The sequence below is a fragment of the Ochotona curzoniae genome, unplaced genomic scaffold (genome assembly GCF_017591425.1).
Source record: "Ochotona curzoniae isolate NIBS_2020 unplaced genomic scaffold, NIBS_Ocur_1.0 contig_43, whole genome shotgun sequence".
NCBI classification, from domain to species: Eukaryota; Metazoa; Chordata; class Mammalia; order Lagomorpha; family Ochotonidae; genus Ochotona; species Ochotona curzoniae.
In genome coordinates this window covers 7623029-7647289 of record NW_024466218.1, presented here as the reverse complement: position 1 = coordinate 7647289, position 24261 = coordinate 7623029, and the positions used below count along the sequence as shown (strand labels likewise).

Sequence of the window (24261 nt, the reverse complement as noted above, 5' to 3'; positions counted from 1 at the left end):
ATCTGAGAGAATATTAGAAGGCAGCAAAAAGTAAGATTGAAAGATAATTTTACTTTGGTGCAAAAGGATTTAGAAGTCTATCCATGAGAAAAGTCTTCAAAAGTTCACAGATGTGTGTCTTACGGTGGTGCTACTTGGGCAACCTGCATCTCATACTGGGATGTCTGGCTCCAGTCTCAGCTACTCTGCTTCCAAGTAAACTTCCTACAGTTGCACAGCCTGGATAGCATCCAAAGATGGTGCAAGTGTGTGAGTCCCTGACATGCACGTGGAACACCACACTGGATTCTAAGCATCTGATTCTAACTTAGTCCAGCCTTAACTGTTGCCAGCATGTAGGAATGTCTCTATTCATATCTTGTTCTATGCTTTTTACCCTCTGCTCTTTTTCTGTCTTCTTTTCAAATAAAATAAAAAGTAATATTTTAAATTGCATTGAAAAACAAAGGAACAATTTCAATCCGAGATCTCATGTATGTCTTGAATCCCCAAGATGCTCAGCATTTAGAATGAGCAGTTAGTAAATTTCTCTCACGTTCTCCACTGCACAAATTGCATTCTCGCAATATTTCCTCCAGGTACCTTATCTGATACTTTGTGCATATGAGGGTCCTTCAAGAAGTTCATAGAATATGAAATTAAAAGGTAATTTTGGTACAAAAAAAATTTAAGCCCCTGCATAGTTTCCTTGATTGTACACATCTGCACAGGCTTTGTGAAGACCCTGTGTATTTTCAGAATCAGTTCTCCTGTTTCATAAGAAGTGGGTGCCTTCTGTATTCCCACAAATCACTGCCTGTGCCTTCACTGCTGTCCAACCTAGTATGCCCTATCAACCAAAGCTCTTACTTCAATGACTATTTTTCAACGTTACTATTTCTAACATTAAACAATCAAGTGTTCTAGTTTTATTTCATTTCTTCTGATATTTGTGTCATAATTTCTCACACATGCCAGTGGAAACCATTTCTTCATCAATCTGAGTTTCAAAACATAATTACTTTAAAGAAAAGACTTAGTCATATATTTATATTTATGTTTATATTTAAGAGAGTGACAGAGACAGAGATGTCCCATCCAGTGATTCACTCTTTAATGTCCACTAGAGCCAGGACTGAGCCCGGCCAAAGCCAGCACACGAATTACTTCTGGGTCCTCTACAAGAGTAGCAGAGATGCTAAGCATTGGAGCCATCCTCTACTGCCTTCCCTGGCACATTAGTAGCAAGCTAACTGGCAAGCACAGCCGCCAGGACTGGGACTGACACTATGATATGGGATGCTGCCATCACAAATGGCAGGTTAGTCCACTGTCTCACAAGCCAGACGCCTAAACATAGCTATTTCAAAGTCTTTGTCAAACCATTCCATACAATTAATTCTTTCTGGTGTCATGTCATTTTTTTTTAATTGCTTGTTCCTTCACTGGCAGTAGACTTCTTCACATAACCTAGAATCCTGACTTGAAGCACATTTGTAGTAGTATTTTTTCCATGTGTTCACTCCTCCTTTTCTAGTTTTAAATGATCCTTCTAGGCCCCCGCAGGCTCCTGGACCACAGTCTCTCAGGGGGACATTTCTAGTGCATCTGATTGATGCAGGGATAGAGGGGATGTTACAGGTTAAATCACAGATGCAGTGACATTGTGAGTTCAGTTTTAAGTCACACTGCATCTTTCTCCTCACTCTTTAGCCCTCTAGCTAATGCACCCAATTTCAGGAGAATGTGTTTAGTCATAAGCAAGGAGGCCCTTCCCCAGCCCCACAGGCTCTGTCCCATAGGGACGTAAAACCCTAATCACCACTTTCTGTTCGTGGGAATGAATCCAACAGATCCCTGACCGCAGCCTGGATAACTCCTGGGATTTAATATTTGGTTTCTGATTTTCAAAGATAAAGAACTGTTTTGAACTTTGCCAAATCTACCTGGTTCTCTATATTTCCATTTTATTTGCCATTCTTGCAAGTTTGGAACATCAAAAATGAAACTACAAAACCATCCTTCCAAAAGTCCTACACCCACAGTCCTGCTCACCACCCCCGCCCAACACCCTTTTTTGTCTTCACCAATTCCAAGCTTGGTGTGGTGTTAATGGAAACCAAACTTAGCCTGGGTCAGGAGGGTAGAATTTGAGTGTTGTGCGGTGACAGTACCCAAAATTCTTTCCAAATACAACCAAGTTATCTAAAGAGGAAGTTTTAGAATCTTCTAGCTGCAGGTGTTTTCTATTTACTAGCTTCGGCATCTAAGATGTGTAACTAACTATTTGACTACCCTGAGTCTTAGTTCCCTTCCCTGTAAATTAAAAATAATAAAACTCACATCTTAGAGTTGATGTGAGAATGATGTTAAAGTGCTTAGTACCATGCCTACCATGTCGCAGGCTTGCATTAAATGGTAAGTGCTGTTATTATTCTTTGCTTGACAGGTTATTATGGGGATGGAATGAGATACGATACGAAGGGCCTGGTACAACAAAGATGCTTGTCAAAGGTTAGTTCTCACCCTTGGAAGCAGACTTTGGAACATATGAACAGTTCTTCAAAATAGAAGCCACCAATTTAGACTGTGTGACAACCAGTGAGATTAATAAAGGTTTATTAAATAGGGCTTTGAAGTGAATAACATAAAGAATATCACAAGTTGATGATGATGCTGCAAAATGGGACTAAAAAATAGGCAAGAGGCTGTAAAAAGATTGAAAATAAGTAAGGAAAAAGATGCTCTATCAATGATTCTGGCAATATACATTACCATGACAGGAACGAACCAATTCATTACAAATGAAATAAATATCTAAGGGCAGGAGGAATTTTATTTGGCTCTATTTTGCTGAACAAAAACATAATAATAATTTAAAAAGCAACAATTCAGATATTTTACTCATGCAATCTAGTCATTTTGAAGTAATTATAAATTTAGGAAATTGTTACTGATTAAAGAGGGGGAAAATTGTTAAAAATAACATTACTAATGATAAAAAGTGTGGCAAATAAGGCACTGAGAAAACAATATATATTCGTGGAGTAGATAAAAGGACACTATTGTCTCATAATTATGGTCTATATCCTGAGTTAAAGACTCTACAAAACCTTGCACACTGCCTGGAGGATGGCAAAATCAAATAACCAAAAGATATTTAATACAATCCCAAATTCAAGGAACTGGAATCTAGGAGACACACACATACACATTGGACTGTGATCGGTATTTGGCTTAAGTAGCATGGTCCAACAGTTCAGCACTAAACATCTACGTGAGCATATGTCGAGAAGATAACTGAAATTCATCAGATGGGGACAAATTCACAAGGACTAAGAGAATCAGGAAAAACTACCATCTCAAATGAGAATAATTTTATTCAGTATAAAACTGTAACAACACGCCCACCACAAAGCAGGCAGGATGCTCACACCAGAGGGATACTCGGTGGAGTAGGAGGGACCGTTCAGAGCAGAAATAAGATTAAAGAACACTGGCCAACTGACTGGATGAAAGAGCGAAAGATCTAGTTAAAAAACTATCCTCCGTCAAGATGTTTCCTTTAAATGACTGGATGGGGAGGTGATGTTTGGTACAGCTATTGGATCCGCTCAGCTTCTGATGCGAGCTTCTTGCTAACAAACATCCTGCCAGACAGCCCATGAGAGCTTAAATTCTTGAGGCCATTGCTATCACTCACAAGTGACAGACAGGCTGAGTTCCAGGTTCCTGGCTTCAGCCTGATCCACAGCATCTTGAGATTTAGGAATCTTGGGCATTTAGGAAGTATATCAGTAGATGAAAGACGTGTGTGTGTGTGTGTGTGTGTGTGTGTGTGTGTGTGTGTGTGACTGCATCTCCCTGCATTTCAAACAAAAATGAAAACAGCCGGTGTCAGTGCTGTGATATAGTGGGTTAACCGCTGCTCGTGACACTAGTACCAAATGCAGCGACTGGTTCGAGTTCTGGCTGCTCCACGTTTAATCCAGCTCCCTGCTAATGGCATGGTAAATGCAGTGGAAGATGGCCCAAGGGTTTGGGTACCTTCCACTCACACGGGAGATCCAGCTGAAGCTCCTTGGCTTCAGCCTGGCCCAGCCACAGTTGGTGTGGCCCTCTGGGGAGTGAACCATTGGATAGATTCTCTCTCTCTTTCTTTCTCTCTGTTTTTTAAAGAAGTTATCAAGTCTTTTAGAAAAATGAAGATAAATAAAATGCATACATCAATGACTTAAAATTGTTTAATGGAAGCAAGAAAGAAAAGTAGCCCATGCCTTTTTTTTAGAAATAAAATCACAAGCTCTACAAAAATATGAATTTATCCTAACATTAATTTGAAATCATGAATTTAAAAAGTCAAATAAGTTTTCCTTCTTTTCTCTTTGGATATGAGATATGATAGCACTAAGGTGCTTTATTCCAAATGTATCATCACCAGTCAAAAACCAGGAAGTAACTAAATCTACAGAAAATTCTGACAATCACTAAAAATACACAGTGCAGTGTTGAAATAATTTTCGTGGATTACACCAAATAAATCTCATGGAAAGAATTTATTATCTTGAAATTCACAAACGAAGAATCATTTTTTTTAAGTTTAAAACTAATTCTGGGCCCGGCGCGGTGGCGCAAGTGGTTAAGGTCCTAGCCTGGCACGCCCAGGATCCCATATGGGCGCCGGTTCTATCCCGGCAGCCCCGCTTCCCTTCCAGCTCCCTGCCTGTGGCCCAGGAAAGCAGTCGAGGACGGCCCAAAGCTTTGGGACCCTGCACCCGCGTGGGAGACCCGGAAGAGGCTCCTGGCTTCGGATCGGCATAGCATCGGCCCGTTGTGCTCACTTGGGGAGTGAATCATCGGACGGAAGATCTTCCTCTCTGTCTCTCCTCTCTGTATATCCGCCTTTCCAATAAAAAAATAATAAAAATAAATCTGTAACAATAAAAAAAAAACTAATTCTACCTACTAACATTTTCATTCAGAATGTGACTCTCTCTCCTGAAACTTGGTGTTTCACACTCATGCTAAACTTGAGCCTGTTTCCTGTGGCCAGAGATGCTGTGTTACTTACCTCTAACCTCGTTTCTCGTGATTCACACTTTCAGAGTCTCTCCCAGGGGAAGTGGTTTATCTCCCTCCCTGAACAAGTCACAGAGGCCCCTGTTAAAATACCTTCTTCTAAATGATCTCATTTCATGTGATGGGTTCAGTTGCTGATTATGTCTATGCTGTGGCAAATATACCCGAATTGAATCTCCTATAATGTTTTCTACAGAGTCGGCAGTCATTAAATTTTGTCTATTGACTGTGCAAAGGACAATCTCATGAGTTGCCTACATCCATCACCTGCAATGCACAAGGTGCTACCTGGGCTGGTCTATTTCTGTCTGCAAGGCTCCTGACCACCTTACACAGCACCACAACTCAGTGAAGTGCAAGAACACGCATAACAGATTAAATTGATACTGCTGTGCTCTTTTTGAATTAGAACAAGAAATTTACTTTTGGTTACCGGTGGCTGTAATATTTTGTTAATTTCTAACTTGAAGAGATTTATGATTCATAACAAATTCTAGTTAACGTTCTGAATTAAATATGTTATACATGCTCATATCATTCAAATAAAATCAGAAATTTAGGGTGGGGGAATAGGTACTTAAATAATAACTCTTCTATAAATCAAAATCAAGAAAAAAAAGGAAGGAGTCAAGAATGTTTGACTTACAGCAAATTAACAGTACATTTTTCTCCAGTCCAGGAGGTTGGTAAGTACAAATGACCATCCTGCCATAAACAACGAGCAAGTTTTCAGAAAGAAAAAATATTTTAGAATCCATTAAAAGATACAATTTCTTGATTACGTAAGTTCTGGACTAAAAGCAAACCGGAATGTTACATAGGCTAAATAAAGTATGTGTGAGTGATTGGTACCTTTGGATAAAGAATAAATAAAATGTAAAAAGAATTTCACATTTGCCATATATTTAATCATCAAAGTTTCTTTTTTTTTTTGATTCTCTTTTATAATTAATCGTATGTTGTATCAAAATCATTTCGGTAAAACTAATCTATGTCCTAAAGGGTGATCAACTGTTTTAACAGCAGCTGGGGGTAGGAGGGCGGCGTTTGGCCTGCAGGTTATGCTGTCAATTGAGATACCTGAATCTCATAGCACAGTGCCTGTGTTCAAATCCCAGTTCTGGTTCCTGATTCGGACTTCCTCTTCACGCAGATGGGGACATGGGTAATGTTTCAACTAGTGATGTTCCTGGTGCACACGTGGATATCTGCATTGACTGCCGGCCCCCAGCTCCTGGCTTCCCCACTCTTGGTTAATGTAGACGTTAGAGAGTAAAACCAGGGGCAAGTGGGAGCTTTGTCTGTCTCTCAAGTAACAAATAAATAAAATGAAGGTAGGTGATGGGCTGTGTAACATCCAATTAGGCCACTGCAAGAAATAATTACTTTTTCCATATTAAATTAGTAAGTGAATAAGTCATACTGTTACACAGTATGATTAATAAATCCATTGCTAAACAGAAACCTTTGAACATCTCTCTACCTGAAAGTTCCAGTGGAGTTTCAGGCATCTGCCTTTGTTTAGAATCCTAATCTATCCTTCCGGTTATCACGTCAAAAGAACATCCCGTGTGCTGGTGGTTTGGGGTTTGATCCTCCATTTGGCTATTTCAGTTACAATATGTGCAGCCGAGTAACCTCTGTCCTTGATCGGTTTGACCTCCCTTGGGGCCTCTTCCTGCAGTCCTCCCACTCCTTCTCCCTGTCCTTCCGTTTCCATCCCACCTCCTCTTGTCCAAGCCTTCCGCTTGAGCAGCTTTCCTGCTGAGGCATGTCAGGTCAACCTCCTCTACTCCTTCCGACTGCTCCTAAAACACACCTGCTTCAGCAAGCTTGCTAGCAATTACACCCACTCAGTGCTGTGGGTGTGGACTTTATTCCTCTTGTTCGCACCCTCAAACCATACTTTTCCCTGGATAGAGAGGTGTTTCTTTTGCTTTACCTAATTTTTAAAAGTCATGCAATCACAGTGTGTGTAAATGTGCAGTGTTAGCTTCTTCCTACCATTTATGTAACTAATTTTTTTTTCAAATTCTTCCCCATTCAGTATTCTTAAAATACCTTCCCAATAGATAGAAAACATGTCCTCTGTATTTTCAGACAGTGGAACCGCCATCCATAGAGTTTTGGTAAATTTCAGGATCGAAAGGGACAAGGAGTTCATCTATTTCAATTTTCCCACATGATAAACAGTGAAACAGTGGTCCCAGGAAATGAAGTGATTTTGCCAATGACTCGGAAAGTGACCGACACATGGGCCAGCATGTGGGGCAGCAGGTTAAACCACTTCTTGCAGCCCTGGCATTTCACATGGGAACACGGTGATGTTTTGAGTCCTAGCTGCTCCACCTCTGATTGAGCTCCCTGCTCATGTGTCTTGGAAGGCAGCAAAGATGGCCCACGTGCTTGCTGCTTGGTCCCCCGGGACCCATGCAAGAAATCCAGATGCAGTTCTGAGCTTTTGGCTTCTGCCTGGCTCAGCCCTAGCCAATGCAGTTATCTGGGGAGCGAGCAGCAGATGGAAGGTTTTTGTGGTTTCTCTCTCTCTCTCTCTCTCTCTCTCTGTCACTTTTAAAGAAATAAATAAATAAATGGCAGGAAGGAAGGAAGAAAGGAAGGAAAGAATAAAGAAGGAACAAATTCCAGGCTGCCATGGACATATTCACATGTACTTAGTGGAGTGCACATTTACAGAAAAGAATAGCCAATGCTAGCCAAGTTGTACTCCATCCTGCTTACAATTGCTGGTTCTCCTTTCAGCACTGAGCTGTAGACACTCAATGCAAGCCTCCCCGCTAATTCATCTTGCTAATAACAGCTGCCTTCTTTGAGGGTTCTACTGTTTCCAATTACATTTGGCAAAGAACTTAACAACATGACGAGTCAAAAAGTTAACCAAAATGCAAGTATTGAAAAAGTTCCACAGTTTTCAAACATTTTGCACCAAAATGAATCTTTTAATTCTGCTTTTCTAGAAACTTTTCTCATGTCTCTTCAAATAGGTTATATATTCCTCATCTGAACTGTTTTGAATGATAGATGTTTGGACTTAGAATTTAGATTTTTAAATATGAGTATTTCCTTACACATAATGAAAAATTGGAGATGAAATTCAAGCCTAAACACAAAATACATTTGAGTTTCATGTATACCTAGTATAGATAACCTGAAGATAATTTCATATAATGTATTTAGGGCACCTGCATTTGAACTAGTAATTGTCACCCGCAGAATTTTCCATTCATGGCATCCTATCAGTGTCTAAAACATTTCTGATTTTTAGTAAGTTTTAGGTTTTCAGATTTGGGAAACTAAACTGTATTATACTGACAGTATCTATTCACATTATAGTCACGAATCTCCTGTAACGTAATGGACAATGTCTTGTTTCTCTGTTCGGCTTCAGCATCTAGTGCAATGTCTGCCACTTGGGAAGGAGTGAGTGAACCAAATGCAAGTGAGATGATGTGAGCTTCTTATATTTATCATCAAGTGTCATAAAAGAATTGGATTGGAGAAAAATCCAGATTCTGTGTCATGCCAGGAGACAAGACCTCCTACTCTCCTTTTAGATTATTTAATAAAAATGAAATTGCAGACCAGAAAAAGATTACACAGTCCTACATGATAACACACCTCAGAAAACTAAAGATGATCCCAAATTCCAGTCTGGCAAATTATGGGCTCCTGCTCTTTGAGCATCTTCTGAGTGTAAGCAGACATGTGCTAAGAGACACAGGATAATGCTAAATTTGATATTTACAAAGTAGGAACCTTGACTTTTTTTAAAAGACGATTTTCTTTCTAGATGCAGGAGACAAGTCCATCATGATTTTAAAAGACATTTTTGGAATATCATGGTTAAATATCCCCACTAAACACTAAGGATATTCCTGATTATAATCCAGAAAGTCTTAATCACTTTCATCAAAATATGACCCACTTTTGGACCACCTACACGCTTTCAGTAGATTTAATTATTTTGCAGGAGAAACATGACACAACATCTGTGTGTTTGTCTGTGTGTGCCCACGGCTTCTGCACTGTGCTTGCCACATGTTTGAAAGCCAGTAACTATTGAGTGCATGAATGAAGGGACTAACTAGACTCAAATTAATCTAAACAGTTGTAAAAAAAAAAAAAACAACCTGTTTTGGAATGATTTATATTTGGTGTAAGAAAATATCAATGTAGTGAAATTAGAATGCTAAAAGAATCTGTCTTCTACCAAACTATGCTAACGTTTCAGTCCAGCGGGCATAGATATCAAGCTTTAAGGAAACAAGTTTTCAACTTCTGTATTCGGTCATTTAGACAGTCTTTCTTTTTTCCTCCCACCTATTCACCCTCTCTCTGTTCATTCTTTCATTCGTTCACTTTTTCTTTTTTAAGAAAAAAAAGTATGTGGTCACTATTTGTAATTAAATTATTAACTTACAGACATTTTCAGCTCATCCTACAGCTCCATTTTGCTTTATTGACCGAGACAAACTTAGACATATAAAATATCCAAGACAGTCCTCAGATCTATGCTATGAAGGGAATGTTGACATTAGATTTTTGACAACTTAAGTTTATCGATGACACTTTGATTTCTGAATCAGAGGGATCCTATCTTTAAAGTCTCTACTTTAACAAAATCCATTGGAGAGAACAGAAAGAAGCTGGTTCGCTCCCCGCCTACTTGTTTTGCAATGGCTGGGACTAGGCTGGAACAAAGCCAAAAGCTGGGAACTCAACCCCAGTCTCCCACACGAAGAGCAGGAATCCAAGGACCTGGGCCATTGCTACAGCTTCCCAGGGTCCTGATGTTAGTCGAACCTGGAGTAAGGAGCTGGACCGGGTGCATAACCTAGGCGGCACAACTATGAACATGTGCATCCTAAGCACCCGCTTACACACTAACCCAAGGGCGGCCCCAAGCTAGAAAGTTTTATTTTTAAAATGAAACTTCAAGTTATGATTCAAAATTACAAGTCATGCTCCCTCCAAGAAACAAAATAAAATTTTAATCATTTTCCTCCTCATACCCGCTACCAGGATGCTTACTCATAGAGAACATGGCAGCCCCTTTCAGGCAAATAATAGCCCTTTGCATCTGACCGCCTCTCAAACCAGTTGTTTGCTTCCTGGGTTTGGAGGCTAAGAAGTGACATTCACTTAGTATTTCTTTTATATACAATTTCTACTTAAATGTAATTTCCTCAAAAATTGTGCTTACTTCCTCGGTTTCTTAGGTTTTAACCCATAACACAATTGAGCATTTCTCCTTTCCTGCCTGGCTCACACTTTCCTCCCACACACCCATTGTTTCTACGTATGTTTCAGCTTCTTATGTTTTTGGAGGCCTCACACCATGCCTGCTCTCACAGTAAACAAAGCCATCATTTATTTTTTTGGTCTAATACTTTCTTCACTCTTTGATTTGCTTCTAGGTTTGATTTTAATATTTAATTATGCTTTTCTACTTCATCAACTTTGTGAAAACATGATGACTTATTTAGATACATTTTGACTAAATAAGCCACAGTCCCAGCATTAGATGACATTATTTCTATAATAAGTTAACTGCATAAATCATATATGCACGCTTATGATGAATAAGTTAACTGAATAAATCATATGTGCATGCTTACACAGACAAACATAGAGAATGCATAACTGACTAATTCTACACAACATGTGCAGGGGCCTCATGTTTACTAAGAACTTTCATATATACATATGTCATCTGCTCTTGGTTTTCACCTTATAAGGCAGCCACAGTCTACGTCATGCTCATTTTCTTCGTGAAGAAATGAAAGCTTAGGATGGACTAGAAGAGATTACATTGGCACTTGCTGTTTTCGGAGTACAACCTTTTCTCCTTAAACTCCCTAACTCCATTGCAGCATTCTAGAGCAGAGAATTTACAGGCCTCACGGAAGCCCTGCTTGTGAAAGATAATGTGCAATTCAGTAAGATATGTGCTTCCATAGGAAGGTTTCCACAGGACTGCATCCGCCACACACTCACTTTACAATGTGAATGATATAAGATATTACAGAGCAGACAGCTGATATTCTACTTAGGTGTGTGGTTCTAGGAAACCATCGCTAACGTTCTGTGTATGTGTGTAGCTCTGAGACGCTGTATCATCACTGAACTCTCAAACTTCTCCCTTTTTGTTTCATCTTCCATGTTGATAAGATTTGTTTTGAAGATTTATTTAATTTTTTTTAATTGCAAAGTCAGATATACAGAGAGGAAGAGAGACAGAGAGGAAGATGTTCTCTCCAAACATTCATTCCCCAAGTGACTGCAACGGCTGGAGCTGTGCCGATCCGAAGCCAGGAGCCAGGGGCTTCCTCCAGGTCTCCCACATGGGTGCAGGGTCCCAAGGCTTTGGGTCTCCCTCTACTTCTTTACCAGGTCACAGACAGGGAGGTAGACGGGAAGTGGAGCAGCTGGGATTAGAACCAGCAGCCATGCAGGACGCTGGCGAATTCAAGGCGAGGACTTTAGCCACTAGGCCACTGTGCTGGGCCCTGTCTCCCATATTTAAGTGACTAGGTTTCAATTACTTGCAATTGTTTATGAAAAACCAAACACACACAAGTAGTTCATATGAGAACCACAAGGGCACACACCGAAGCCTGGCCTCTCTCTCCCACTCACTGCGGCTCCTTGTTCCACGACTTTCTCCTCGCTCAATGGGCTCCATGCTGGCTTCTGCTGTTACTTCGATGTGCATATGTCTGGCTGGGATATTTATTTATTCATTTATTATTTTAAACATTTATTTTATTTTCATTACAGAGTCAGATATACAAGGGAGGAGAGACAGAGAGGAAAATCTTCTGTCTGATGATTCATTCCCCAAGTGGCCGCAAAGGCCGGAGCTGAGCCAAAGCAGAGCCAGGAGCCAGGAACCTCCTCCAGGTCTCCCACGTGGGTGCAGGGTCCCAAAGCTTTGGGCCATCCTCGACTGCTTTCCCAGACCACAGGCAGGGAGCTGGATGGGAAATGGAGCTGTCGGGATTAGAACCGGCGCCCATATGGGATCCGGGCTCATTCAAGGCGAGGACTTTAGCCGCTAGGCCATGGCGCCGGGCCCTGGTGGGGATATTTAACCATGATATTCCAAAAATGTCTTTCAAAATCATGATGGACTTGTCTCCTACATCTAGAAAGAAAATCGTCTTTTAAAAAAAGTCAAGGTTCCTACTTTGTAAATATCAAATTTAGCATTACCCTGTGTCTCTTAGCACATGTCTGCTTACACTCAGAAGATGCTCAAAGAGCAGGAGCCCATAATTTGCCAGACTGGAATTTGGGATCATCTTTAGTTTTCTGAGGTGTGTTATCATGCATGACTGTGTAACCTTTTGTTCCATTTTAATATCTTCTGTTGAATGTTTACTAAATTATCTTTTTGTCACTAACACATGTTATTTTCTAATAATTTTTCTTGTATAAGATACTTTAGTCATTTGAAGTCTAATTATATTACAGATCCAAGTGCTTTTAATTTCTGCTTCTTTGTCCCTTGCATGTTTTTGACTTTGCAATTAATAAGACTTTTAAAGAATACTTTCTTGTGTATTATTTATTTATATTGCAGCTGGTGAATGTGGTTTGATGATTCCCAATTTGTAAGTTTGTTGAGACTTCTTTCTTCCTAAGGAAAGCATCGGAAGCAAGCCAGCTGAGATTTCCAATGAGGTTTAGCTTGGAGAAAGGATGCAAAGATGTAAACAGAAATTACCCAAGAATCAACAGCACCCGGAGGGGAACTGATCCAACCGACAGGATCAGAAACGAAAAGCTGCAGACAAGAACGATCGAGAGAAAGATGGAACACTGACCAAAACAGAAAAACCACAATTTGTTTTGATTCAAGGGCTGGCAGAATATCCACCTGGCACTGTCAAAAGGGAAGCTGAACTGCTACGAGTGACATCATCTAGTTCACATGTCTACACCTCCAACTGCAGCAGGGGAAGTGGAATGGAGTTTGGAAATTGAAACTTGACATTTTGTTCATCTATATGAGATGATGATTAGGTAACAGGAAAATGGGGGTGAGGTCCCAGCGCTGTAGCCTAGTGGCTAAAGTCCTTGCTCTGCACGCTGCGTGAGCCAGGATCCCACATGAGCACCAGTTCATATCCCGGCAGCCCTGCTTCCCATCCAGCTCCCTTGCTTGTGGCCTGGGAAAGCAGTAGAGCAGAGCTGAAGACCTTGGGACCTTGCACCTGCATGGGAGATATAGAAGATGCTCCTGGCTTTTGGCTTCAGCTCTGCTCAGCTCTAGCCATTGCGGCTGCTTGGGGAGCGAATCATCAGATGAAAGATCTTTCTGTCTCTTCTGCTCTCTGTAAATCTGACTTTCCCCAAAAAATAAAAATAAAGAAATCTTCAGAAACACACACACACACACACACACACACACACAAGAAAATGGGGGTGAGGAGAAGCGAAAGGCAGATTAGGAACAAAAGCTTTAGAAATATGCATATTGAAATTGTGACACCTGTGAAACAGTTACTTTAAAAGTATCAATAATGAGTACTGGCTGTGTAAGTTGTTGTCAAGCTTTTGGCAAGCTTTCCACATTGGAGCTATGAAGTCCTAGGCGTGCACAGTGCCCGTAACAGACGCTGTTCCTGCCTCACAAGTAGGTGGAGCGATTCAGAGAGCGGGGATGCGGCTTTCCGTTTTCTTTCATTACTCCGGCTAATCTGGAGTACACATTTACTCATCTCCATCTAGATACAATTTCAGCCTAAAAGCAAAGCGTCCTTTCTTGAAGAGAATTTTGTGGCTATACAGCATGATTCCGAAGCTTTTTGGTTTAGCACCTAATGTATAAATATTATGCATAATGCAGCACTGACAGCTTCAATTTTTTAAAACTTTGATATGTTCTGAAGAGCCATCTGAAAAACATCAACGACAGGTCTAGAACTAGAGCTAACACAGAAAGTCTAGGAGGGCAGCGGCACGCAGAGGGATGGTCGGAGCACACGGATCATGAGGCTGGGGACAAAGAGCCAACACAAGGAAGCTCTTCTGTGTCCCACATCGTGACACCTGTGTCCCCATGTGTCAGCATCATTACTCACCCAGTGCTAACACTTCTCTGGGTGCCACTGTTCTCTCTGTTTCAGTGCTTTGTAAAAACCAAAAATTGGACGACAATACAAGCCTGAAGGGCAGATTGCAACTTTGTAAAGCCATTATGTCTTTTACAGTGAAGCTAATAAACAGATTTGGTCATGTAAGTTGGCTTATTAATTGAAAAAAAAATACTATTTATTTAGAGGAAGCTTAACCCATTTACTTTTGCTCTTTGGGGACTTGTCAAAACTTAGTATCAGCAATTGGAAATACACACACCTTAAAACTTTTTTTTTATAACCTCACCTCATTTAAGACAATGCAAAATGGACCTCTAGAACTTTAGGAGGTTCTGAACTGTCGCCATCTGTATATGCATTCAGCAGAAACATTCAGGAAAAGAACCATGAAGACACAACACTGATTCAAAGATACTTAAAACAGAACTTCACATCAGAGATGAATGTTTTAATTGTTGGCAACAAGAAGCTTTTAGCTTATTTTAACACTTTTAGGCCAATTCAAACTGGAATCAAAGAATTATATATTAGATCTGATAATACAAGGCAAGTTTTCCAAGTTATAGAAAATGGAATCAATGGATTATCTGGTGCAAAAAACTTTGAAATCCATGCATAATTTTTTCATGATTCCCATTTTCTAAGGACTTTCTTGAAGGGCCCTCATAAAATGGAATGCAGTTTGTTTGTTTTTTGGTTTTTTCTTTACTTCTTTGACCTTCCTAACTATATTCATTTATTCAGGTGATGTTTCCTGAGTCCCTATGATAACTTGATAGCAGAAAAGGTAAGAAAACAGAAATAAGCAAATAATGGCAATTTTTTAAAATCCTCAGGAAGAGAATATCAACACCAATCAGCTCCGCAGGGAGGCCCGCCTGGCAGGTGCCCAGGGAGCAGTGAAGCTGGAGGGGAAGAAGAGCCCAGGTGAGGAGGCCGCACAAACCGGGGGTCAGAGAGAACCCTGCTCAGCAAGGCGCATCGTCCACCACAAAGAGTTCCTGGAAACAAGCGGGAACAGATTGACACAGCCAGAATCTGCTTGTTCTCACAAGCTGGTGAGATGCTGGGATTTATTTGTGGAAATGGGAAACCACCGAGGAACGCTAAGTGACATCATTTAATTTGCATGTCTACAATTGCAACTGTAGCAAGAAGGATGTACTGGAAGCAGACAGAAGAGGAAGAGGAGGAATCCATTCAGGGGACTGCAGTATCCAGGCAGTGATCACTGCCTAGAACAAGAGGATGGCTTTGGTAGCAGAAAGCACTGGATGGGATCTTTGGTGCTAGAACCAGCACTATTTACTGATGGACTGAACGTGGACAATGAGGCAAGTGCAGGAGTTAGGAACGAATCCCAGATTTCTGGGTTGAGTAACCGGATGGAACGTGGCTCCTCTTACTAAAGTGATACAAATCTGACAAAAGAACAGATGTCAGGAGAATCAAGTCTAATGTGTATTCATAATGCTTCAGGTATCTGCAAGAAATACACATAGCAAAGTCAGGCTCTTTGTGGAACGTAGTACTTGAAAACAAACAGATCCAATGGAGAATATAAATGAACCTAGACACAGTAACGGTCACGTGAGTGAATGAGAGATTGGACAGAGGAGGAAAAGAAAAACAAGGGGACGCCTCAGGGAAGTTTCACACTTCTAATAGGGATTGATTCAGTTATTTGGAAGTCATAGTTAGAGAGAGAGGGGGAGGAAGACACAAACTCTTGCATCCACTGGTTCACTCCCTGGACAGCTGCAATGACCAGGGGTTGGGCAGGGTCAAAGTGAGAGTTCCTTCTGGATTTGCAGCATGGGTGGCTCTTTCCTTGGAAAAGGAGGCCTTGAGGTAGAGTGGAATAAAAGCGATTACTCACAAGACTAGACAGAACTCCCAGGACTTTATCAAGGCTGACATGGCAGTGACCAAAGCAGACCATCCTTCACCGTGAGTGGTGAAAGTGAGTTGAGAAGATAAAGCCCAGTCAGAGATTTTATGAAATGAATAGGGATTAGGCAACAGCTAGAGGCAGCCCAGAGGGAGTATGAAAGGAGAACCTTGAACCTGGAGTTAGAGACCTGGATTCTCAGGTATTGTCTACAGTTCACCAGCTGGGCGCTCTTGGACAAATCTCCACCTATTTCGACCTGTTTTCATGTCTGTAAAATAAGGTGCCTGAAGAAGATCACGTCCTCCGTCCATTCTAGCTTTCGTGGCACTACACGTGCAGTGGGCTCATGATGGGGGCTGGTGGCATGATCTGCAATGTGAGTGAGCTACCCCCTTGAAAAACCTGACTACGTAGAAATCTGGGAAAACAGGAAGCAGGAAGACACACACCTCCTTCCAACACCTATCATAGAACTACAAAGTCACAACATTCTAAGGTCCAGACGGACAGTGGCTGACCTCACACCCAGGCCACCGTCTACAGGCCAGAGGAATCAGCATTGTTCAGCACACAGCAAATGCTAATTACTGCAAGGTGCATCAAATTGGGGGGAAAAAAATAGATGGGCTTTGTTCTTTCTGTCTCAGATTAACTGGATCATTAACAAAATCCATGTGGTTTATGCATAAATGTTTTCCAAACTTAACCATTGAGGAGCAAAGCAAAAGAAAGAGGTTTCCAAATGTGCTTTATATAAGGTAAAGTCTAGATTAATCATTGCAGCATTTTGGAAAAAAAGAAAACGATGTTCACAAAATCTGTGAAACCGTGAAAGAGAAGAGATAGGACTCACAGCCGGATGTTACCTTCAGTTCTAAACCAGCCCCTCATATGACAGCTGCCAAAAACGATCCTTCATTGAGTGTCACATGCTTTGTTTTTCATCCATTTTTTTGACTGCATGATTTTATACAGTACTTATCCTTCCCCAGATTGATATTTAAATTTAAATCTCTTATCATGAGGTAATGCAGCCTCAGTCAAATTACACTTCTTCTTTTTCAGTCTTTGAAAAGATGTGTGGAAATGTCTACAAATATTTTTGTGTGATCCTAAGTCACGGTCGGAAAAACCACACCTGTTTCCTGACAGTATGTGTGTGCCCTGGTTTACTGTCTTCCCTGTGTAGAGTCTCAAGCCTCTATCAGAAGACGAGATGAAAATATCACCCGCTTTGCTAAGTGTTTCAATTCCAATTCAGGATACCTAGGCTAATAGCTATGTCGCATTTCCTTTTACGATAAAAAGGATCTGATGGATTCTTTCAAATGGTGATGGGAATCGTGATGAAAATGTTGAGCAAATTTGTGAACTTTTGCGATACAAACTTTTAAGATATTTCCTTTGAGATACAAAAAAAATTTTCAATGGCTTCCTAATATCTGGAGAATTCAGAAGCTCAGACAATACCACATGATTTTTTGTGTGTGTGTGTGTGTGTGATTAGGGTTAACAGGGAAGGTCCCTTCTGCCCCGTCGTCTGTGACTCTCAGCAGGCAGGTGTTGAAAGAACACAACGGTAAGGCTCCACCAAGTACTTCTTCGAACACGTTAAATACTACCCTAAATATCTGCGGGATAAACTTTCTAATGATCGTTAAGATTTTAGGTGTCATTAAGGTATAATTAAGGACTCGACTAGGCCTAAAGGATAGACTCTCCTCATCATGTCACTCCAGCCAAATTAACATGTAGCTACTATCCGCAGGTGCACATTGATTTCTGAGATGCTTTGTCTGGAATGCTGTTGTCATATATGGTAATTTTGAAGTATCAGAAAATATCAACTATGAACAGACAGGACAAAATATATGCTTGCTCATGATCAAGGAAGAAAGGAAGAGACAAAGTTTAATTGCTGTTGATGATAATTATCAATAACTAATGACTAATTATTGTTCGTAATAATCAAGTTATTTAAATTAAATATTAATTTTAGAGAGACACTGTCATCATCACACAAACACAAATGTATCTACTGTAAACCACTCTTACATATTGTCAAACTAAACGTGAATATAAAAACGCCTTAAGTATTTGAAGTACTACAAAATATTTTGGAATGGGGCATGCTTTTTCATAAATATTTTAATAACTTTCACTCAAAGCTGTTAAGAGCAAAAATTATTTTGGTGACAAATAAGATATTTGATTATGCGCCTCTTACAGATGAAATTCTGGATTGATCTAATTTCTTCTGCTAATTCAGCTCATTGCCTTAGTTAATGATATTATGGCTAGGCAGAAAAATGCCTTTATTCCTAGAAGATGTCATCATATCTGTAACTTTACTTTCATGTAGCATAGGCTGATTTTGGAAAGAAAAAAAAAAAGTTGCAGAGGAAAAAGACTACAACAAAATGTTCCTCCTCTGGAAAATCTGGGAATTGGACAGAAACCTACACTCACATTCGTGACATTCTTCCTTGAACTTGCTCATGGGCTTACATACTAAGAAAAACAATCCATTTCGTCTATCACTGCTACTACTTGTCGTCCAACAAGCCTTTGTGTTTAGTCCAATCCATGAACGCAGAGGCATCCTCAAAACTGTATTCTAGCTGTCTTCACCAGTTTGAAAGGATTTCATTTATTTCAGTAAGAGGAAAGTAGAGATTTACTTGGGGCGGGGTGGGGAGAAGCAAACACAGCTTCCAGGTCTGGGGGTCTGCCTGTCACACAGATGCACAGTCCGTGGGGCCAGGCTCTGCATCCATGTGCGGCTCCCCCCTCCCTGCCGCCTGATGACTATCTGCGGGGATATGCAGGGCGCCTCCAGGAGGGTGTGCGTGCAGAGACAAGATAAGGGAAATGCAGTCACTCCAAACTGAAGGGAGAAGGGTCTCCCTGGAGTTTTCATTTGGATGGATCTCCAGATAGGGCCAGGTAAGGAAGTGGAAAGAGCTATTAGGAGCCAGGTGATAAAACATAAAGCAATCGGTATTCAAATGAGCCATCCTCTGCTCAGTGCCTAGGAAGGATGAGCCTGTTTCTGCACTCACTGTGGCAAAGAAAATCTGAAACCGCCAGACGCTGGAGCGAAGGGGGGAGAAACAGACATGAACTGGGAAACCCCAGAGAGCGAAGACTCAGGAATCGTGCTTTTAAACAGAATCGTGGGCATGTGGCGCTTAATAAACACAGGGGCTTTGAGAAAAAAAAAATCCTGTTGTGAGAAAATATTTTCTTCACTCTCCAGAAGACAAAGGACAACAGCGAGTATTGACAGCACGGAATTAAAAAGCCACCCCTCCCAATTTGTTATCTGCAAATATGCATATATATTCTTTTTTTGCTGGACCTGAAGCCAGCATGTTGGCTCACACAATCTTACTTTGGCATCATTATCTGTCTGCCATACACGCAAGTCCTAGCTGGGGACTGAGGCATGCGGTGAAGGGATGCTGGGATTCTAGCTCTCGGTGGTCTTGGCAGGAGTGCTGGTCTCCTCAGTCACAGAGAAGACAATATCCTAGGGAGACTGGAGTTAGTCCTATTTTGCACCATTCAAGTCAAAATGCTGCTTATCAAGAAACAAATAATTGCTAGCTAATGGCTATGGGAAGGGGGTAAAAAAATCATTGCATTTCAAGCTAAGTATCTCTTGCCACGTGCCGATACATACGGCTGCAGAAAGTGGCATGGTAAGGCAGGGACAGTGGCTTGCCGAGGTTAAGGAGCAAATGTTGCAGAAGGCAAGTTACCTCATCCGACTGGGAGGGGCTGACTCTGGGCATGGGCGACACCTGGGGAGTTTTCAGCTGTGTGCTGTTGCTCTCGGGCACCAGCTCCCGGTGCACGGTTTGGATGTGGTTCTGCAGTTCGCTCTCGGACTCGAATTTCACGTTGCAGCTAGAGCACCGCGTCTTAGGCCCTCCCACCTTGCCTTTGCCCTCCAGGGCACTCAGAGTCTCATTCTGGCTCAGGCCTGGTCTATTCGTGCTGGGAGGGAGGTTGATGCCCGGGCTGCTACTCTTACTGAGATTCACGCAGCCAGCACACAGACCGTAGGGCAGGCCGTTGATGTCAAGTTTCACCAGATCTTGCTTGGAACGGAACTCTTTGAGGCAAGACGCACACTTGTACAGTTTCTGGATGTGCTGGCCACGCCCCGTGGTCTGGACTGCGGCACCGTTCCCTGTCTTCTGCATGTGGAATGTCCCATGGATTTTGAGTTCCAAGGTGGAGGTGACCGTCTGCATACACACCACGCAGCGGAATCCCGTCAGCGAATTCCGCAGGTCAGGGTGCATTTGGCAATGCTCTAAAAACTCCTCTTCGCTCTGCAGGGGCATCTTGCAGATCCGGCAGTTGCCAGTATCGAGGCTCTTACTGTGCGTGACTTTGTGTTCGGTGAGAGTTAACAGGGAGGGGAAGCGCTCGCCGCAGATCGGACACATGTAGTGCTTGACGGGGCCCAGGTGGGTCTGCATGTGTTCGCGAAGACCGTTTTCAGAGAAGAAGGTTCGCGAGCACACGTTGCACTTGTAGTTCCCTTTAATGAGCTCAGCTTTCTTCTTCACGATCGCACTTTCCCCAGGCCTGATGTTGTGGTCTCGGAGCTGGTGATTCTGCAGCAGGGTCTCCATCGTGTAGGCTGCCCCACAGATGTCACACCCGTACATGGGCTCCGAGGTGTCCACATCCTCCTCGCTGCCGTCATGGCTGTTGTGTGACTCCTGGCTGTTGGTGAGCAGGGTCTGCAGCTCCACCTCCTCCTTCTGTACTTGTTCAGACGCTCCGTTCGTCCCACAGTTGGGTGTCTTGGTTTCAAAGACGCAGTGCTTCTCCCTCAAGTGCTTCTCGAGCAAGATGATGGCGTGGAAGGCCTTGCTGCAGAACTTGCAGTTGTACTTCTTGCTGTGGGTGGTGATGTGGCACTGCAGCTCCACCTCGGTGCCGAAGGACTCGCCGCAGAAGATGCACTTGTGCACCTTGCCTTGATTCTCCAGGTGGTTGTGCTTCACGTGCAGCTGCAGGTCGGTCTCGGTGCGGAAGTCCCAGTTGCAGGACGTGCAGCGGTAGACCTTCTTCTCGTTGCTGTGCTTCACGGCCAGGTGCAGCTGAATGGAGACCTTTGAGTCAAAGACCTCTTGGCAGAGGGTGCAGCGAAAGAAGACGAAAGTATGCATGTCCAGGAGGTGTTTCTGGAGATCGTCCACGGAGGTGAACTGCTTATCACAGCTCTCACAGATGTAATACGTTGAGGTGATCATGAAGTGAATGGTGACATGCTTCAGCAAGGATTCCTGGTTGGGGAACTCCTTGTTGCACTGCGGACAGGTCAGCTTCGGCAGCACAGTATCGAGATGAGTCTTCAGGTGAGTCTGAAAGCCATCTAGGGATGTATACTTAGCACCACACTGATTACAGATGTACTCTCCAGCTGGACGTGCAGGTGCACCTCCAACGGCCTGCATCATCTTCAGAGATGTCTGCTCTATTGCCACAGGAGAGAGGGGGCTCAAGGCCCGGGATTTCTTCCCATTGTGAATGTAATTCAGGGCCAAGGGAATGTTTTTATGATTCTCTTTGATATGCTTGTTCAATTTCAGAACACTGTTGAAGATTGGCGAATTCGTACAATAGGAACAAGAATAGACTTCAACAACCGGCTCTTTGGGGGTCCCCAGCACTGGAGACCCAAACCGAGAGCCACTGAGGTCACAATGGACCTGTCTTATGTGCTCTTCCAGAGAAGAGTCTGTGAGAAAGCCCATGTAGCAATGGGGGCAAAAGAACGCATTGCTATCCTTTGCGGCAGGGTTTGCAAATCCGTGAGAACAGCGGATGTGCTCCTGCAGGGTGTTGAGGTCATTAACGACTTCAGAACAGAAGTTGCACTGGTAGACAAGGGCGGGCATGGCTGAAACAATCAGACCTGGGTCCTGAGCTTCATGCACTTGCTTAAGATGTTCATTCAGGTTATAGAGGGAGGGCAACACCTCCAAGCAATACTGACAAATATGGGCCTGTTCTGGCTTATCCAAATGCATAGTTTTCAGGTGAATCTGCAGAACTGCAAGACTCGAAAATAACTGCTTATTGCAGTAAATACAACTGTAGGTAACTTTCGCCTGCTTACTCGAAGGGCCGGTCATATCTGGGGTCTGTTGAGCGGCCCTCTTCCTCCCTCGACTCTTTGGAATCGGGGGAGCAGCTTCCACCATGGTAGAGCTGTCCACAGAGAGGTTAGAATCTGGAGTCGTGCTGGACACGGAGGTGTAGCCCACCGTGACCAGGGAAGGGCTGTCGCTGTGATTGCACGACTCCGGTTGCTGGTGACTGTCCATGTGGCTGTACAGTTCCTCCACCGTGTGGAAACTCTCTGAACAGATGCTGCACGAGTTCTTCTTCTCCGCCCCATGCACCTGCTCCATGTGGTTCATAAGGGAGGTCTCCTCCATGAAGAGCTCATGGCAGTAGACACACTGGAGGGCCGCCCGGTCCTCATTGGGGGAACATTCGGGGTGGCACTCGGCAATGTGCTTCTGGAGGTCTTCGGGGAAGTCGAAGCCCTCCTCGCACTGACTGCACTTCTGAGTGTCCTTCAGCTTCCAGTCCTCCAGCCTGGACCCAGCCTGGGAGCCGTCCTTGTTCCTCTCGTGAACCTGCATGTGGCCGTGTAAGGAACTAGAGGACAGGAACCCGCGGCGACAAATGGCACATTTATATGGCTTGTTGGATGTGTGAGTCTTTAGGTGGATTTTCAAGTGATCACTTCTGGAGAAGGCAGCATCACACTCGCTGCAGTGGTACTTCTTGTCCCCCGTGTGCAGTTTGATGTGGCGATCTCGGCTCCGCTTGTGCTTGAACAGCCTGCTGCAGTAGGTGCACTTGAACGGCAGTTTGTCACTGTGACTCTGCTCATGGTGCTTTAGGTAGCTGAGCCGGCTGAACGACTTGTCGCAGAACTGACACGGGTAGGGCAGTCCGGGGCCACCTTCTTCCTCTCCGAAGTCGCAACCTTCTCCATGGCTAGGGGAAGTCTGGTCCTTGCTAGAAGGTGAGGAGGCTGGCCATGAGCAGGTGGGGTCATCTTCAACATCCACTCCATCTGCAACAAGAAGCAATGGGACATTTCGTGTTACACACACTTTTAAGAGTGAGTCTAATGTGCAGTTTAAGAAGCCTGTGTAGTTGGATTGCGTGACCTTGAACCTCTCTGTAAAAAAAAAAAAATAAAGCAGAAGAGACAGTGTTTGAGTGAGACAGTTCCAAATCCAAGCCCAAAGCTCTATGCATTCATTCTTTACTGGGTCGTAAAATATAAAAACATATTAAGACATTCTATGTCTAAATTACCCTCTTATTACTTTTTTTTATCATTCTTGCTTAGGAGCAAGGTATATATTACACGTTGACAATTTTATTAAAATGCAGGTTTTAATATATTTAATGTTTCTTTTGTATTCATTCTAAAATGATTTGCATATTATGTGAGCATCTGAAGAACCAAATGAAAAGAGGAAATATTACAGGAATGATTTAAAATTAATGCAGTCAACCCAGATGTCTAATATTTAATAAAAAATTCCCTCTGCATTTTGCTTGTTTTTATATAAAAAGACAATTCTGAAGACCCAAATCTTTTATGGGGTTCTTATTGATACAGACCTTATTGCTTTCAGCAAAAAAATATTAAAAAGTAAGCACATGAAAGAAGACAGAAAACACAATAATAATTATGTCTTGTGTAATGAAAGACAACCAGGATTTCTTCAATAACTGAAAGATTCGAATACCATAGGCCAGAAAATGGCTTATTAAATGTTAGAAGGGTACTGCTGGATATTACACGGAGCCAGGATCAGCCAGGATCAAGAAAAAATGAGAATTTCACAAGGGCCAGATTTTAATAGTGTATTTTGTTTGGAAAGTTCAAGAGGTGGCCCGCCATTTCTTCCTCTTGCAAAAACCTCAGCAGCCTGAACTTCCTTAGCTAAACAGGACCTGCACTTTGAGGTGAGCAGAGACAAAGCAACTTGTGAAAAACTGGAAACAGGAAAGGTGATAAATGATTATGGTAAATGCTGAAAGATTTATGGATAACAAAGAAAAGACAAACAAGACTGTGAGCCAGATACAAATGTAGTAAGCCCTCTGCCGTGCTTTATTTAGGTGGTT

The 24261-nt window shown here is 42.4% G+C and overlaps 1 protein-coding gene across 3 annotated transcripts in view; it reads right to left on the bottom strand.

The window, feature by feature from the left end:
* The window catches only part of ZNF521 (zinc finger protein 521), a 280382-nt gene that overhangs the window by 135646 nt on the left and 120475 nt on the right, over positions 1–24261 (bottom strand). For all 3 annotated transcript variants that reach the window (XM_040984700.1, XM_040984699.1, XM_040984702.1), the window contains one exon: positions 19839–23191. In XM_040984700.1, coding sequence (XP_040840634.1) covers positions 19839–22751 — 2913 coding nt within the window. In that variant the 5' untranslated portion in view covers positions 22752–23191. The remainder of the gene's footprint in view (positions 1–19838; positions 23192–24261) is intronic.